Source organism: Chenopodium quinoa, unplaced genomic scaffold (assembly GCF_001683475.1).
Source record: "Chenopodium quinoa cultivar QQ74 unplaced genomic scaffold, ASM168347v1, whole genome shotgun sequence".
Taxonomy (NCBI): domain Eukaryota; kingdom Viridiplantae; phylum Streptophyta; class Magnoliopsida; order Caryophyllales; family Amaranthaceae; genus Chenopodium; species Chenopodium quinoa.
In genome coordinates this window covers 1061685-1080302 of record NW_018742861.1, presented here as the reverse complement: position 1 = coordinate 1080302, position 18618 = coordinate 1061685, and the positions used below count along the sequence as shown (strand labels likewise).

Genomic DNA, 18618 nt, shown 5'->3' with positions numbered 1-18618 from the left:
GCTCCCCCAATCTTGTGAAATTAATCTCGCCAAGCGGTAGCGTGGTCTGATGTTTAAGCAATGTATATTTGTATGAATATTTATTATATAAACAAAGATAGAGGTGAGTGCTCTATACTTCATAATTCATCTAGAATAATCTTCATATTCTCAATAATTCATTATAAAAGTTGTGTTAACTAGTTTCAATTTTCACTTGTGTTCATATTGGGCTAATAGAAGTGAGAACTTATTTATAGTTCAAATGTTGACCTAAGATAGTAGGAAATTTTGAAGAAGTGTTATTGGTAATAAGCTTTTATAGGGTTATTGATAATATGCATTAATATGTTAATCTAATGACAACACCATAAAAATAAGTTGACTTCTCAATTTTCTAATTTTTCTATTGAATACTTGAAAAAAATTGTTAGTCGTTAAGAATCTACCAAAAACGGGTTATGTTCATGGGTTTAAATGAAAAAAATCAAAATTTAATTTAAAAAGATAATTTTATTTTTTTTTAAAAAAGGTACCTAAGTTTTTGTAATCAAACATATGTCTATTATATAATTTTAAAGTAAGGTTAATCATTCGAATAATTATAAGCATCCGTAATATTCTTTTTATACTAACTATAGAATGGGATTTTATAGCTATCTAAACTAATTTTTCATTAAATTCTTCTTTCCTAAAACTCTAATGTTTAAATTAAATACTAGTGTGTAGCCCGGCGTTGCACCGGTTGCTAATTTAGTCCTTGTGATTATCAATTATATACATTTATTTTAATGGTTATAACATAGTTTATGAGTGGCTTAGATGGATAAGGAACCATCTTTCTTACAAAAGATTGGGTGTTTGAATCCCCTTATCATCATTTTTGTATATGAACATTCTTAGTAACGCCTTTTAATATATTAGTATAGATTTTAAATTACGGTCAGAAGACGAATAATTATAATACTATGGTTTATGCTTTGCAAGTCATTAACAACAATGTCCAAAGAGATGTGCTCTTTTTGGGTGACTAAAATTAAGTGTCTGTTTCTATTTATAGGTTGTATTTTTCTACAATATTATTCTCTTTTTGATGATATGTCATCCTTTTCTTTTTCTTTTTTGTACTTTAACATCAATTCCCAATACTTTGTCTCTCCTAATTCCCAACCACTTTTTCTTTCTCTCTATCTCTCTCTAACCCTACATGCATATTTATACTCCCAATTATTAGTGTTAAGGAATTTTTAACTTTCTTAATTCCCGTGCAAAATGAGAAATAGACATGTAATAAAGGGACGGAGGGAGTATTATTTTTTTTAAAAGTGAGGACAAAAAAACAAATATAGGGGTTGTTTGGTTGACAAATAAAAACATGGGAAGTTGGAAATCCTAGGAATTTTAATTCTTTGAAGTTGTTTGGTTGACAAATTCATGGGAAGTGGAAATTCCCATGAATTTCCACTTCCCACAAAATGGGGGAAGTTAATTACCTAGGGGGACCTAGGTAAGTGGAACTTCCCATGGGAATTTCCACTTCCCTTAGTTAACCAAACACTTTTTAGAATTTCCTAGGAAGTTCAATTTCATGGGAAATCAATTTTCCAAGGAATTTGCAATTCCTACATTCAACCAAAAGAGCCCATAGTGTAAAAATGGGTTAAAGAGGTTGGAGATTTTTACAGAGTTGGAATACATGTAATCCCTATTCTGAAGTGAATAGATAACCGGGAACATATAACTTTGAGATTTTGACAAAAAAGAAAATTGTAAAATATCGGTCGTAATAGATCTAAGGAAATATGGTCGTTTGATTGAATCTAATGAAATTTACTTTAAACAGATTATTTAGAAGTAATAGGAGATCTGTTAGAATCAACGTGAATGGATGAGAAAGAAGTGGATCTAAATTCAAGGCATAGACTTAACCCGTTTATTTATTTTTAAATAAATTCTTAAAATTGAATTTCTTTTTTATGGCTCAGTAAATGATTTGATTGAATATATCAAAAATATGTCCATACTCAGATCATGTAATGAAATTAATAATTTTATAAGAAGCAGAATTTTTCGACAGTGCATACCTTCAAGAAACTTTAGTTTTTTTATCAGTTAGAAACTTCGAAACTTATCAGCATAAATTATACACCATTTTTATTGCTATATATAGTGAAAGTATAATTACAATGCATATAATATAAAGTTAATTAATTTATTGATTCACATAATTACAACTTTATTTTTATCATAAATTCTTAAATGAACCTGGTTCACACTAATTTATTGTGGACCACTAATATAAGAGAAACTATAGTAGTTTTATTAATAATAAAAAAAAAAGGTCACTATATTAAAAATAAGGTCACTATGTTGAAATAAAAGTCATTTTGGAAATATATAGGATATAAGAGATTAATTTTTTTAATGAAATATTTTATATATTGGTCAACATAAATAATAAAGGTCACTATGTTAAAATTAGAGTCATAACGTCATTTTCAAGTTCACAATAATATTAAACGCTATACAAGTTTTGATAAAGGTTACTATGTTAAAAATAAGGTTACTATGTTAAAAATAAGGGTCACTATATTCTATATAATGTCAGTTGCGGGTGCATAAACATCGGGTGCACAATAAAATTATTGTGGACCAGGTCCATATAAGAGTATTTCAATAAAATAAAGATGTAATTATATTGATATACTTTTATTATATTTTCATTATGAGAAAGATAATGTAAAAAATATAATTAATTTATTACTACACTTTTTTTTTTTTTTTTTTTTTTTTTGGACAAACGCTGCAAAATTTATAAATAGGAAAAACCAAAATCAGTGTACATCAGCATTAACTTTGTAGAAACCATGTATTGGAGGAGACCATCTTTGGATACTTTGATTAGAGTTTCCCATAACGCCACGCTTTTTATGAGCCTTCGCAAACCACTCACTAGCTCATTTGCCTTCAACATAAAATCAACAATTTCATTCTTATCAGAATTATGAGAAGAGGAAGAATTTTAGAGAGGGAAATTGAGAGAATTTTATTATTATGAATTGTAATGAATTACAGCAGCTAAGACTATATATATAGCTTAATTACATTAATTAGAAATAAAAGAGTTTGTTACAAATGAGCTGACAACTCTAACAAACTATAATAACAAACTTCACATTTTGTTATTTTTCTTGTGCGACGTGGCTGAGCTACTTGCAATCTGAGCTGTCATAATCAAGTAGCTTCACACCCCCCCCCCCGCAAGCTGAAAGTAGGGAGCATTCCAAGCTTGAATAACAGCTCATTAAACTTTACTGATGGCAGTACCTTAGTGAAAATATCAGCAAGCTGAACTTGACTTGGCAAATAGCTCAAAGAAATTAGACCTTCCATCACTTTATCCCTTGTAAAGTGGCAATCTATTTCTATATGCTTGGTCCTGTCATAAAAGACAGGATTTTTAGCAATGTAGATGCATACTGATTGTCACAGTTCAAAGTCACTGGCTTCAGATTTTGCACACCCAATTCTTCAATCAGTCTGACTAACCAAGTGATCTCAGAGGCTGCATTAGACATAGCCCTGTATTCTGCTTCTGAGGAGCTCTTAGAGATTGTAGACTATTTCTTAGATTTCCAAGAAATTGGAGAATTTCCAAGCAGTAACAAATATCCTGTAATTGATCTTCTAGTGTCCACACATGCCCCCCAGTTAGAGTCTGAAAAAGCTTCAAGTTTGAGTTGATCAGAAGCCTTTAGCAATATCCCTTGTCCTTCAGTACCAGCAGCATACCTCAATGTATGTTGTAAAGCAGCTAGATGAGAAGTCCTAGGCTCACTCATAAACTGACTCAAAGCCTGAACTGTGTAAGATAAATCAGGTCTAGTACTTGTTAAGAAGTTTAGCTTTCCCACCAAACTCTATAAGCAGACAACTTCAAATTTATAGGCAAGGGTGTAACAATGTGTTTAGACAAATCCATACCAGAATCCTTCAGCAACTCTTTTGTAAACTTCTTTTAAGTCATAACAAACCCAACATCAGTTCTGGAGACTTTTATGCCAAGAAAATAGTAGACTTCACCGAAATCTTTTATACTGAAACTAGAATGCAAATGTCTTTTTAACTCTGTAATGTTGTCTGAGTTACTTCCTGTTACCAGAATATCATCGACATAGACTGTGACAACAATCATCTCATCTTTGTTGTGCTTGATGAACATAGAGTAATCATTTTTAGACAGTTTGAAGCTAAGAAACAACAGCTCATGAACCAGTTTAGCAAACCATTGTCTGGATGCTTGTTTCAGTCCATATAAAAACTTCTTTAACTTGCAAACCTGAGTAGGAGCAGCTTGAAAACCTTCAGGAATCTTCATATACACCTCCTCATGAAGATCTTCATGCAGAAATGCATTATTTACATCTAACTGGTAGACTTTCCGGTTCTTTGAAGCAACAATTGAAAGCAAACACCTTATATTTGACATCTTCACAACAGGGGAAATGGTTTCCAAATAGTATATGCCATACTTTTGAGTGAACCCTTTAGCCACAAGCCTTGCTTTATACCTTTCAATACTCCCATCTACATTCCTTTTTAACCTGAATACCCATTTACTGCCTATTGCTTTCTTACCATGAGGTAATGTAACAATCTCCCATGTATTATTATCCTTGAGAGCTTTTAACTCTTTTTCCATGGCTTCAACCCACTTAGGTGATTTTGCATCTTTTTTATAAGTGGTAGGTTCAACTATCTCAGTATGCTGAGCAATTAAACCTTTATGAGCAGAAGAAAGATCTTTATAATACACAAGATTACACTAGTGAGAAGTGATGTGAGTAGTGAACAAATTACAAATGTATTTGTCCATCCAAGATGGATTTTTAACTAGTCTAGAGGATTTTCTGATAGTGGTTTCAGTCTGGTTGCTTGGAACAGAAATAGGAATGGAAATGGGAACAGAATTAGGTTGAGTAGAAATAGTAGTAGTAGAAGAATTATGTGGAGCTGTATGAAGAGAAGTTGAATATATCAGGAACATTATTGTGTATGACTATATCAGGAAGGGTGTTAGAAGGAAGGAAGATGGGAAAAAGTGAAGATCTGGAAGAAGAATCAGAAGGTTAAAGATGAAAAAGAAAGTGCCTTGCTTTCATGAAAAATGACATCTCTAGACACATGTATATACTTAGTACTCAAATTCATTACTTTATAACCCTTTTGAGTAGATGAATAACCCAAGAAAATGTGAGGTTCTTCCCTAAGATCAAACTTACTTCTCCCTTGTTTGAGGGTTGAAACCTAACACAAACAACCAAACACTCTCAAGTGTGAAATATCGGGGGGATGGGGGGTTATTGTGAATTTTCTCATATGGTGAAACAAAACCCCAAACACTTCAAAGGAGTTCTGTTGATTATATAAGCTGCACACAAGACACATTCTCCCCAAAACTTGGTTGGCACATTATATTGATTGAAAGAACAGTGCCCTGGTTGTCTCCAATAAATGCTTATGTTTCCTTTCTACAACTCCATTTTGTTGGGGTGTATCAACACAACTAGTTTGATGAACTATCCCTTTACTAAGATAAAAAATCCTGGCTTCCCCTTCATATAACTCCAAAGCATTATCAGATCTAATGCACTCAACATTCAACTTATACTGACTTTCAATGAAAGAAATGAAAGATTTAAGAATTGAAACAGTCTCAGACTTATATTTCATCAAATGAATCCAAGTACATCTTGAGAAATCATCATCAATAGTCAGAAATATTGAATAATTGTTATGAGTTACAACTCTATGAGGACCCCATAGGTCAATATGTAAAAGCTGAAAAGGTCTTGTAGACTTTATTAAGCTATTAGGAAAAGAAAGCCTATACTGTCTAGCAGCAGGACAAATATGACATATAGTGTCTACAGAAGACTTAGAACTGATCATAGGATCAACTAATATAAGCTGAGTAAAAGGTAAATGGCCTAGTCTGAGATGAAGAAGCTTGGCCTGATTATCTATGTCTCCCTGAGTATTAGCAGAAGCAAATGTTGCAATCTGCAGAGAACTGTCTGGCTGATCATCTAAAGAGAAAGGGATTAAAGATATTTGAGCTGCTGAGGCTGGAGTGCAATAAAGACCTTTCTTCAAGCTACCAAGATGCATTCTCATTGAATAAACCTGAACAAAACACTTATTAGCTGTAAAAATCACTTCACAATCCAAATTTAAACACAACTTTGGAATAGATTCTAGATTGAACTTAAAACTAGGAACATATAGGACATTTTGAAGAGTTAATGCTTTTAACAATACTGTTCCTATGTGAGCTACTTTAACTTCACTTCCATCTAGAATAGTAATACTATGATTACTAGTAGTCACAACATCAAAAGTTGCAAAATATTTAAGATCATAACACATATGATATGTTGCACCACTATCCAGAATCCAATCAGAACTAAATGAAGAAAATAAACAGTGTTTACCTGCCAAGAAAGCTGCACTGTCCTCTTTAGGGTTCTCATTGGAATTCTAAATACCACATACAATCTGTCCTTCCATGAATTCTTTGAATTTACTGTATTGATCCAGAGTAAAGGAAGTTGTTACAACATCTTCAGCATCAGTATTGTTGTCACCTCCTTGAGCAAAATTAGCAAATCTCTTAGTATTCTGCTTGAAATCTCTTGGATAACCATGTATCTTGAAGCATCTGTCAATTGCATGTCCAGGAATTTTGCAACGTTCACAGAAAAACTGTGATTGTCTCATGTTATCAAACTTTCCCTTATTCTTATCTTGGAACTGAAAATTCATCTTTCCATAGTTCAGATTCTTGTAGTTTCTATTATCAAAATTTCTTCTATATGCTGTAAAAGCACAGGATTCAATTGAACTTGTTGTATCAGCCATAAGAGCATGTGTTTCTACTCCAGGTTGCAAAGAGTGAACAATTGATTTATGTCTTTCTTCTTGTATGAGAAGCCTGTAAGCATGATTAACAGGAACCAAGGGCTGCATCATCAAAATATTTCCTCTGGCCATTGTGAACTGTTCATTTAACTTCATCAAGAATTGAATTAACCTCTGATCTTCCCTTTGTTTTACCAAATTTTGAGTGATATTGCAAGTCCACCCTGCACAACTACAAACTGGCAGTGGACTCATACCATCCAATTCATCCCATAACATCTTCATTTTTGTGAAATATTCTGCTATTGACTGATTTGCTTGTGGTAAATCAGATAACTGTTGTTGTATAGCAAACAACTGAGATCCAGAAGATTGAGCATATCTCTCCTCTAAGTTCTTCCATATCTCTCTAGCAGTAGTAAAATAGAGGACACTTCTAGCTAGAACAGGATCTAAAGAACTTAGAATCCAACTAATCACTAAATCATTACACCTTCTCCAAGCATTATAACAAACATCTTCTGGAATAGGTACTGTAATCGAACCATCAACAAAAGCTAATTTGTTTTTAGCAGTTAATCCTATCATCATTGCACACTTCCAATCACCATAACTAGTTCCATCAAATTTAACAGTAACAGATGTCATTTTGAGACTATCATTTGGATGAATATTATAAGGTGAAACAGGATTTTGAGTAGGATCTTGCGATTTATTAGTTTCTCCAGCCATTTCTCAAATCAATTATTAACAAAAATCAACAAACTACTTCAAGAATCAAATACCTTCAAATCAAGATAATCGATTGATTGTAACAGATTTTTCAGCAAAGAACAATCAATAATCTCCAAATAAGCTTTAATATCAAGAAAAATCAAACAACAATCTCCAGAATACTCAAACCAAATCAAGAACTAGTGGAATCAAATTTGTAACTCCAGAATTCACAGATCAAATCAAGAAGTATTTGAATCAACTTTGCTAAAGAAAATCGAAGAACAAACTTACAAAATCAAGACGAAACAACAATCAGAAACGATCGAAAAACTCCATGAATGAGTTTCGTAGCTCTGATACCATATTAGAATTATGAGAAGAGGAAGAATTCTAGAGAGAGAAAGTAGAGATGGAAATTGAGGAATTTTATTATTGTGAATTGTAATGAATTACAACAGCTAAGGCTATATATATAGCTTAATTACAATAATCAGACATAAATGAGTTTGTTACAAATGAGCTGCCAACTCTAACAAGATATAATAACAAACTTTACATTCTGTTATTTTTCTTGTCTGACGTGGCTGAGTTGCTTGCAATATGAGATGTCATCATCTAAGTAGATTCAAAATTTTTGCATTTCTCAAAGAAAAAAAAAATATTTCTCAAACACAACTTTTAATATATTTTCATTATGAGAAAGGTAATATAAAAAAATATAATTAATTTATTACTACACATAATTTTAAATGTCAATTTATTTCATATAGATGTAGTTTTATGTAATTTGTTAGTTTAAGAATAATTTAAATATAATTTATTTTGGAATATTTTGGGGAAAAATTACAACTTTATTTTTATTGATATATAATGAGATTATTAACATAATTACAACTTTATTTCGAAAGTATAAAGCGGGGTATTAATTAATATCAATTAAGAACCAATTCAGCCAACTAATTTATCATTATAAAATGACAACATTTAATATATATAACTCCTAGAGTACTCCTAGAGTATTGTACAATTTAAACGTCAGCGTTTTGACCCTTTGGCCATAATACTCCTAGATTACTCTTGCAGAAGAATGAGAGAAATAAAGAATAGACTCATGTGAGATAGAGAGAAATCATGTGTATATATGTTAATGTTTCAATAATTGTGAAACCAACTAAAATGGTAATTGTTGCAATATTAGGAAAACGAAGGTAGTACTGTAGTAGTACCCAAAATTTCAATGCTGCCCTACATTTATTTGATGTTACCCAACCAATAAATTCTGCCTTGTTTGTTTTTTGGTAACCTAAATGTAAAAATTCTAAAACTCAAAGTTAAAATCTTTGAATCTCAGCATCTCTGCAGCATTCCAATAGCATTAGTAAAGTGTAGAAACAAACCCAAGGTTAGTCCGGATATGAATCATATGATGCAGAAATGAGATGTCGTAATTCTCTAATTGATTCACAGTACAATCTTGCTTCCAATTTTTCTTAGTTTCTAGTCAATGTCATGTATAATCATGTTCTCTAAGCTGTGGTGACCATAACAGAAGAACTAGCATACAAGTATGTGCAAAGAATGAAGGTTAAGAAGCTGATCGGATGCATTCTATGGGAATATATTTAGGTAGTTTTGTGGTTCTTCTCGACTTTAAGACGCTCACATTTCTTCCTCTATTATGTGCTGGACTTGTACTCAAATGCTAATTTTAACTCGGGATGATATTAACTTAGTTAAGTGGTTTTTAATAAGAACTTGGTACATAACTGATGCTGTCATTTGACTGATGGAGTATATCTTCTCATAAATTCCAAAATGAACATAAATGAGTAACCATTTTTCACAATACTCCGACAATTTTAATTTCTTTTGATGCCGGCTTTAAGGGCATACAACCACAGACGTTTAATTTTTCTGAATTAGGCCCTCCATGTTTAATGATTATGTTGGATAGAAAGGGTAATGAAACAAAAACAAGATGTATTATAACACATTGACTATAAACACGACCAGTCGCTCCATAAAATATGCGACGAAAAATGGCCAATAAATTTTCCATTAACCTGAAGTCATGTAACCTTCCTGCACCCATTTAGAGGTGCGGTAATGCCAGTATATTCATCCCAGATTCCTTAATTGTATTCAAACATCGATCCTCTCAATTAAGATACATGCAAGCTGGAGGAATGGAGATAAAAATTAGTCAGTACAGGAGTAACTTGTTTTCTAAGAATCTAATGAAATTATTACTTAAAAGCCCAAAAGATAATCAAGCCCCACCTTAAAGATTCAGCCATAAGCTAGCCACTTCAGTGAAAGTAGGATAAAATTAATAAACATGTATCTATAGAAGAGCCGACAAGAGCACCTCCAGTTTTAGTTCAAGTAAAAATCTACCCAAATTGAAAGGAAAAAAGCCACCCTAAGTTTCCTGTACAAGAGCTGCTCGCTCAGGATTCAGAAGGAGCAACTGCTGCATGTCCTTCGGCAGAACACTAAACACTGCCTGTAGATCTTCCTGCAGCTTCTGGCAACTTTTCATAGAGTCTTGTCCACTTGTTCCAGACTTCTGCAGCTGATTCAAAAGTCTCAGTTATAGAATTCACACAACACAGAGCTATAGAATTTTTAAATGCTTGAACTTCTGTTGAATGTAAAGCAATGGAACTTGACAGTTTCAATGTTATGGAGACTTGTAAAGAACAAGACAAATTGCACATGTACCAGGTACAATATCAGACATCACCACGACAATTGTACAGACAATTAGTGAAAAGTAATTAAATCCTAATCACTTGTTACTGGGGCATGGTAATTAACCCAAAAGTAATTAACCCATGTTTTTTTTCAACCCATGTTTTTTTTCAACACCTACACAATTAAGCCCAGAGGAAGCCAGGTCATGTTTCCACATTTTGGGATCCACTAAATAACATTGATCCACTACACAGTAGACAGTTAGAAACAATGTCCTCTCTTCTTGGTTAACTACAATCCTCTTCCTTGCACAAAAAAATGGTAGTCGATAGAATCATTTCTTTTTCACTACATACACCTCTTCAAAAATAACTTAACATTTGAAGCAAAATGCCGTCCAAAAACTCGTATTTTTTAGATAAGCAGATATGGCTTTAATTATGTTTAACTTAATCACAAAAAATTATGTTAATTGGATCATAATTATATAATCTTTTACCTATCAACTGTATTTAGGGTGGGAAGGGAAATGGAGAGATGGAATATCTTTTATTTGGATAACAAATGAGGAAGGAAGGGAATTGGAGGGGTGAGAAATGAAGGGATTAAATTGTTGGAAATTGATCCCTCCAACAATGGAGAGATTTGGAAGGAAAATTCAACATTCTTCCCTCCCCTCCCTTTCCCTCCCCTCCCCTCCTCTTCTCCTCCCTCCCCTTCTTTTCCTTCCTCCTTTTTTATCCAAACACAGTGTTAATGAAGTAGCCATTAATAAAAATAAAATGACATAAAATTGATTCAACTTCAACTGCGGCCTCCACTTAAGGTCCCCTTGTACAAAACCTTGTCCAACACATAGGAGCTTGTTAAACTTACTGCCTAATCTTTCAAAAAAAAAAGATTAGGCAGTAAGTTTAACAAGCTCTTCACACCAAACACTAGTAGCCTAAATGAAAGAGTCAGGTATTCTTGACTACGATTTCCCTCAATCACATCACAAAAGCCAACCCTTTGGTATCAACATCACATAAACTGCCCAAGTTAACAAAAAAAATTCGGCGTCTACCTTATTAAAAAAATAAATAAATAAATAATTAAATAAATAAAAAGAGAGAGAGAGAGACTGCCGCATTTTACTTGCCCTGTTTTCCTTTTCAAGGGTCCCAATGTACTTGCTCCATCATCCTAGTAAACTACCTACTCCTCTCTCACTCAGCCACCCAATTTTTACTCCACTATTTCGCTTGCATAAAACTGTATAAACATCTATGGGAAAAGTAAATAGGAACACAGGAAGTTAATAAAATGATGTCCCTTGATCAATTTGCTCCATTTCCTCCTAGTCTAAACATCTCTGCAGGACATCTCTACATTTTAGTCTTACCAAGGAGCTGACTATAAGGATGACAGGATTATTACACAAAAGGACTGATGCTAAGACAGCAAGCTTCCATTCTCTGTGTTTTACATTATATTTGTGATAAGCACAGTTACTGATCTAAGGGCTGAGGCAGAGTAGGCAAAATATAGTAAAGCCTATTTAGAATTTCTTAATCAATGATCAGTTCCCAGTGAACTCCAGGGAGATGGAGTTCATGGATATATGAGAAGGGTTGCATCAAGTTGACAATTGATGACTACCACAATTCATGTGTACAGGTTAGATAAAATAATTGAAAAAAGTAATATTCTGAAACTGACAGTTTTCTGTGTGATTCAGTACAGAACCTACAAACCAAGCTAAACTTATGTTCTAAACAACCAACATATGCTGAAACTACGAGTTATTAACAGTGATGGTTATTCCGTCAGAATACATTTGAAAGAAAAGACATTTGACAGCCCCAATGAACGATACATCAAGGTAAACCATTCTTCTTTCTAGTTTCCCAATCTACACGGACATCATTGGCACTACTTTGCATCACAAGGCTAATGATAAATGTCAAAGAGAACTGAAAAACAAGAGTGCAAACGGTTAGCAAATCTTTCTCCCCATGACAAACTACAACAGCTCATGGGGAAAAAAATTTCTTTTCTTAAGAGCATCCTCTATGGCCTTTGTATAATGCCAGAGGAGAAGCTCTTTTTTTTTGATGGAAGGGAGAAGCTCTTTGTCTTCTAAATTTTATTAGTAAAGAAGACCAGAGTGAAATTTTAGACACAAACAAGTCCATTCTTCTTTAATTTTGGAGTAACGGAAACCAAGTAATTCTCAAGCCTACTCATACTAACTAGAAAGGAGGATGAGGGGGAGACTGTATTTTAGGGCCATTGGAATTAACAGAGATCATGTTAGGAAAGCATAAGATAACTAATACAGCAATTTAGATATCAGACCCAATGAGTAAGTTTAGCCCAAGAATCCTACTTGAGACAACAATGCTCTCCAGAGCTTACAAAAATGAAGAAACATGATTCCTAGCATCAAAACCTTAGGCTAAAAACCACTCTTTAGAAGAGCTGTCAACAAGAACAGAAAGAGAAGCAATTAACAAACAGAAGAAAACAAAAACCTGTAATTCAGCTTCTTTATTCTGATAAACCCTTTACTAAAAACCAAAACATTCAATTGTTGGTGGGGTAGGTTATCAGGTTAAGGAGCAAATATCTCCAACATCAGCACAATGATGTATTATTGGGACACAGGGAACAAAGAATTCATGCTCCTCCCACTTATTCAAATTCTATAAAAGCTCAAAAAGGAAAAGGGGGAGGAAAAAAAAAAAGGAAAAAGATGAGAGTCCAAAATCTTCTCTAATGAGCTCGCATAAATCCTACAAGAAAAACATAGTGAACCCTTTAATAAGAACTCTCCTCAAAAGGTCACTTCAAGGTTCAAACACTCTCAATGCTGAATAGAGATATGGCCTAATCAACTCCATCAAAAATCACAAACTCTATTCTCTCAAGAAAAATTAATCACAAATCTCATAGAAAGAGTTCTCAAATAGATAGTTGTAATCTCCTGTATTATTGCCTCCTTGCCATTAATAAGATCTCCTGAGGGTCTTCGTGGCTCTCATGCCCATTCTAGTTATCCGGGAATTCAGGTTCTAAACAACATTGTCTTCAAGTCTATCTCTGAAGACAAGACCAAAAGGTAATTTTGGGGAGACAGGTGTCTAGGGAAGAAAGAAAAGAGGGGTTATTCTCTCCCAACGAGGGGAAAGCTCCTGGGCTTGATGCCTTTAATGCTCTATTGATTTTCTTGAAGAATAGAGCAGCAGTAGGAGAAGCTGTATTTAATGCTATCCTTTCCTGCTTAAACTCTGGCAGTTTGCTTAGGGAGGTTTTATATACCGTTATTGCTAAAGTTCCCAAGCTGCCTAATGCCACAAAGCCAAGTAATGACAGACTCATTTCATGTTGTAACACCATTAATAAGTGCCTCACTAAGCTCATAGCTAATAGATTTTCTTGGTGAGTTTATTTTGATTGATCCATCACAAACAACCTTTGTTCCTCGCGCAAGTCTAATGGGTAACATTTTGCACTCAGGGTAGCCAGCCTATCTACAGACATTAAAACTGCAATGCCTATGTTGATGTTGATGATGAAGTTTAGGATTGAAACAGATTCAGAATCTCTTGCTCAGAAGTTAGGTCAGTACTGTGTTATACTAGACGCAGGCAAAGTCAAAAGAAGCTTATCAGAAAGAAGAGAAAAGTGAAGCTTCAAAGAGTTATGGCTGTAATTTGATGAAAATGAAGGAGACAACAAGACTTCAGACGAATGGAAACTCGTGCTAAGAGATCTGCTTCAAGAAATGAGTTGCTGAATTGGTAATACTGAGTTGTAATCACCAAAATAAAAATGACGAAATTTTATAAAAGCTAGAATATACTTTTATTAATTATATCCATCATTAGTGTTTCAATCTGTCTTGGTGATCAACTAATCATCTTATGCTATAGATATCTACATTTTGTGTCCTTTTTAATTTTTATAATAATCAATAATGTTATTTTCAAACAGGAATCTTAGGAGCCGTTAATGCTACATATCAAGGAAAAGTATTGTGTAGAACGGACTCACGTGAGTCCAATCATACAAAAAAAAAATTTAATTGTTAGAAATTTTATAATAATGGTCAGATATTTAAGAAATAAGTATCAGAAATTAGATAATAAGGGTCAGAAATTAGATAATATTGGTCAGATATTAAATCATAAGTATTAGAATTCAGAAAAAGTTGGTCAGATATTAAATAATAAGTATCAGAATTCAGATAATAAATGTCAGAAATTAGATAATATTGATAAGGTATTAGATAATAGTATCAGAAATTAGATAATATTGGTAAGGTATTAGACAAAATTGGTCAGATAAGAAATTGGTCAGGCATTATATAATATTGGTCAGTTATTACATACTAATCGTCACGCAAGAGAGGGTCCACAACTGGGCATTCATTATTCGTCTCTTCTCATGTGACTCTCCCTCCCAACCTCACTTTCACTCTTACTCTCTCTCCTACAAACCCACCAAATAGAAACCCCAAAAATGTCGTCATCTTCCTCAAAACTCCTCTCAATATTCTCTCTCCTCTTTGTAATCCTCTACATTACATTCCATGTAGAAGCTCAGATGCCACCACGCTGGTTCCAAGGACTTCCAACAACTCCAACCTTCTCGCTGGTAACTCTTTAGATTGAGAGCGGTGTTCGTCTCCTCCTCTTCATCGGGGGCGGCGGTGGCAGCCATCGTCGAGGAACACCGCTATCCTAAACTGTGATCCATCGTAAACGCAAGCCTCGACGTGAGTCCATTGAAGAAGTATTGTGTACGATGAGGTAAGGATCAGAATAAGGAGGAGAGAGAAAATGTGAAAAAAAAATGGTGACGAAAGAAAGATTGTAAAAATGGAGGAAAGAGAAAATGGAGTTAGTGTGTTTGAAGGTTATAAACTGGACTCACGTGAGTCCGGTCTCACACAAAACCTTTTAACATATCAAATTATCGAGAATATTAACTTTTACCTAAAAATGAACAGGTTGTGATAACATAGTTCATACCCATGGCTAAACATACATCAAACTTTCCATTTGAATTTTTAAGAATGGACACGGTTAATGGGATATTATATTAAATTCCACTATTCCATTAGAATTTATTAAAATACTTACTCCATTTCCACAAGTTCTTAAAATTTACTATTTCCACACACACACACACATATCACATGGGCCCTCTTTATTTATTCTATCTCTCTCAACTCTCAAAATTGCCTAGGAGTTCATGAATTCAAAAGTGATGTAGTTTTTTAAAAAAAAAAAAAAATAAGGAGAAAGTATCTACTCACCAATTAAGGAAATAGGAGAGAGTGCTAAATGTTGTGAGTGCGAGAATAAAGGGTATAGAGTAAGAAAGAATGTAAAAAGGTGAGTGAGTGTAAGGATAAGAGTAAGTAAGAGAGTGGAAAGGTATAAACATAGTTAGGAAAGAGGGATAAGGTACTAAAAGGGGTTTGCCAAAAAGTGAGTATAAAGGAACTATTCGAATGGATGAATATGGGAAGCGTTATGAACTTTCAATCTAAGGTAGTATGTCGATATATTAAAAAATAATAATAATTCTTTTTCATTATCTTTAATTCTCCTAAGAGGTACTAAGAACATATAGTAATTTTAACTTTAAACATTAGCTCTCATATTTGCATATGGGCAATTCTAACAAAAGGTTTAGTGAATCACTATTGTATAAGTAAAATAGTATAGCTTAAATAAGATCACTGAAATGACTGAACCAAATCATTCAACGCCAAACTAGTTCTTGCTTCAAGAATTAGATTTAAATAAAGAATTTCTGAAGGTCACCTGCAACTCCCCAAGAAGGTGCCTTTCAATAGCATTGAAGGAGTCCACAACTTCTAATTCAGACATTTTTGATAAGAATTGATGGATATCGGTTTTCAATCTTGCTTGTTTCCATAATCTGTGCTGCTCTTGCTCAGCCACTGCACGCCTTCTAGAAAACCATGGCATAAAATTTTTCCCTTTAAGAAAACGCCTATCAATAGAACCACAAAGTTAGTGTCAGCCTTAGTTGTAACTAAACAGTCAAGTAAAATATTATCTCTAATATACACTTGCACTCCTCACCTGTATAAATCAAGCCAGTTTGATCTCATCCTCTTTGATAGAAATTTTCCTGGACCTCTTGCAGCTAAAGTATGAAGGAATTCCTCTGCCTTAAACGGAGGAAGAGGTGGTGGATCAACAAATGGTGAAGACCCTTCAGGAGGAGTATTGATCTTGAAATAAGGGCCAAAAGGAGACAAAAAATTGGTGGTAAGCTCCAGAAAATGCCGACGTAGAATCTCATTGTTCACAACAGACATAGATTCCTCAACCCTTGCTAACGTTCCCGCATCAACAAGCCTGTTCAAGATAGATGTATCTGGCTTGGTAGTTGCACCGTAAGTGGTCCAAACAGCTTCTTTGTGTTCTGTCATCAGACCAAGAGGACCATCCCTCCTCAACTTGACTGCATTTAACAAGCTCGATGGAGAAAATTTTCTCAAAGAGAGCTGTTGAACACCCAATCCTTCTAAGCGACCAGTTGGTCTACCAGAAGAGGACCCGGAAACAACGTTAGCACGGCTTGAATTAGCAACAGGACTTCCAACAGACACAATGTGTGGAAAATTGCGTAATGCTTTCAGGAAAAAGAGGTTTGTTACACCGAGTATCATAGGAGGAAAGGTGCCACCATCTTGTAGTGAGTTCAAATGGGCAAATTCAGGATCATGAATGGTGAAGTAAGGCCTGAAGTCAATACTACAAAGCAGTGGAGCAACCAAACTCACAAGACCTGCAACAGCCTCACAACACTGAGGAGGAGTTGGGGCAATGATAAGAACAGGCTCACCAACAAGTACTAACTCCCACAGAACCCAAAGCTGCAAGAGAATTCCACGAAATATACCAAAAAGGTCTGCTTCATGGAAAAGGCCAAGGGGGATCGACTGATTAGTAGCAAGCAATGGAACCATAAGAGAGGCAGACTCTTCAAGCATCTTTTTCTCATCTAAAGGCAAACTTTGGACGGGAGGCAGGTTCACTTTCAAGGTAGCATTACCAATGGGAAGTTCCATCAACTTCCCCGGAACTGGAGGAGGCCACAATGACACATAAGCGGCAATATGCTCAAGAGCTTTCTTTCCTATGTCAAAGAACAATGGACCCATAATTTGCAACAAAGGCCTGAACACACTAGAAAATGGACTATGAGACAAGATCACCACCGACTTCTGTTCCCCACCTCGCTTAAGCCTCTCATCATGCCTTTGCCTATTAAAGACAAAGCCATACAAGAACCGAGAATCATCACCACTCTTATGGTTACTCAATACCTGCAACACCTTCCCATTTGTGGCAGACTTCTGAGGAGTATCTCTCTCTATCTCAACTATCTCAGAAGTAAGTACATTTGCTGCATCAACATTTCCCCGCCTTCTTATCCTAAAGAAGAATATGCAATCATGGATACTCGAACGATTTTGGTTTTGGGACACAGAATCCGGGAACGAACTAAAAGCCGTCCCAAGCTCCTCATCCTCCGATAAACAACCTGCCGGATAACATTCCTCTACTACTTGACCTTGCTCAAGATCAAACCTAATCACATAAAACGCCACAATCCATCGGTGTAACGACTCATTATCGACTTTCGGACTCGGTTCCGACTTTAATGAAAACGATGGGGAACGGCTCATTTCCCACAAACTTTAGACAAATTATCATCCAACAAAACATCATAATGGCAACATTTCACCAAAAACAAAACTACTTGATCACACTCAACAGTTCAATGAATCTCAAAATTGATCTACAGCAACAAAACATACAGCAAATCAACATTTTATCTAGTTCATATAGAAAAATTTCTCAATAATTCGACTTAATATAAAAAACAGAGCTTACCTTAACTCCACTCAACTCCAATCCTTAGAACACCCAGCAAAAATCCAAATTTTCCAGTCGTTTTCTCTGAATTCAATTAAACAACATCCCAGCAAATTCACTTTGATGTGAAGAAATCAATTTGCTTTTTTCAGATCTAACAATCGGATCAATAGAAAACCCTAAATTACAATATCGAATTTTGAATCGGTGAGAAGAAAAATGGAGGTTAGGGTTTCGAATTGCCGAAACAGTCGATCAGAATAATGGTTTTGTTGTTGCAGATGCCGGTGCCGGAAGTGAGTAGAGCAAAGGCTAGTGGTATACGATGTGATTTTGTTTCTTAAGCCAATCTTTCTAAAAAGAAAATTAAATAATTAGCCAATCAAATGAAATT

General features: G+C 34.4%; 3 protein-coding genes across 5 annotated transcripts; all 3 read right to left on the bottom strand.

Annotated features, from left to right (window-relative positions):
* Window positions 1–3599: 3599 nt before the first annotated feature.
* LOC110726145 lies at window positions 3600–6408 on the bottom strand. Its single transcript, XM_021905611.1, has 4 exons — window positions 5730–6408; window positions 4840–4992; window positions 4139–4761; window positions 3600–3899 (listed from the first exon to the last, which is right to left on the bottom strand). Exons 1-4 carry the CDS (start codon window positions 6406–6408, stop codon window positions 3600–3602), a joined length of 1755 nt encoding a protein of 584 aa, XP_021761303.1.
* A 111-nt stretch (window positions 6409–6519) lies between these two features.
* LOC110726144 lies at window positions 6520–7632 on the bottom strand. Its single transcript, XM_021905610.1, has one exon. The coding sequence runs from the start codon at window positions 7630–7632 to the stop codon at window positions 6520–6522; it is 1113 nt and encodes a 370-aa protein (XP_021761302.1).
* A 1801-nt stretch (window positions 7633–9433) lies between these two features.
* Window positions 9434–18618, bottom strand: LOC110726113 (protein DENND6A-like). Of its 3 annotated transcripts, none has more exons than XR_002512320.1 (5): window positions 18243–18618; window positions 16419–18147; window positions 16134–16326; window positions 9898–10192; window positions 9434–9795 (listed from the first exon to the last, which is right to left on the bottom strand). XR_002512320.1 is itself a non-coding variant. In XM_021905575.1 (4 exons), the coding sequence occupies exons 2-4, from the start codon at window positions 18032–18034 to the stop codon at window positions 10040–10042; spliced, it is 1962 nt and encodes a 653-aa protein (XP_021761267.1). In that variant the 5' UTR covers window positions 18035–18147; window positions 18243–18618; the 3' UTR covers window positions 9434–10039. The 3 variants fall into 3 exon arrangements, 1 of the variants encoding a protein (XP_021761267.1); XR_002512321.1 differs by having other exon boundaries at window positions 9898–10186; XM_021905575.1 differs by having other exon boundaries at window positions 9434–10192.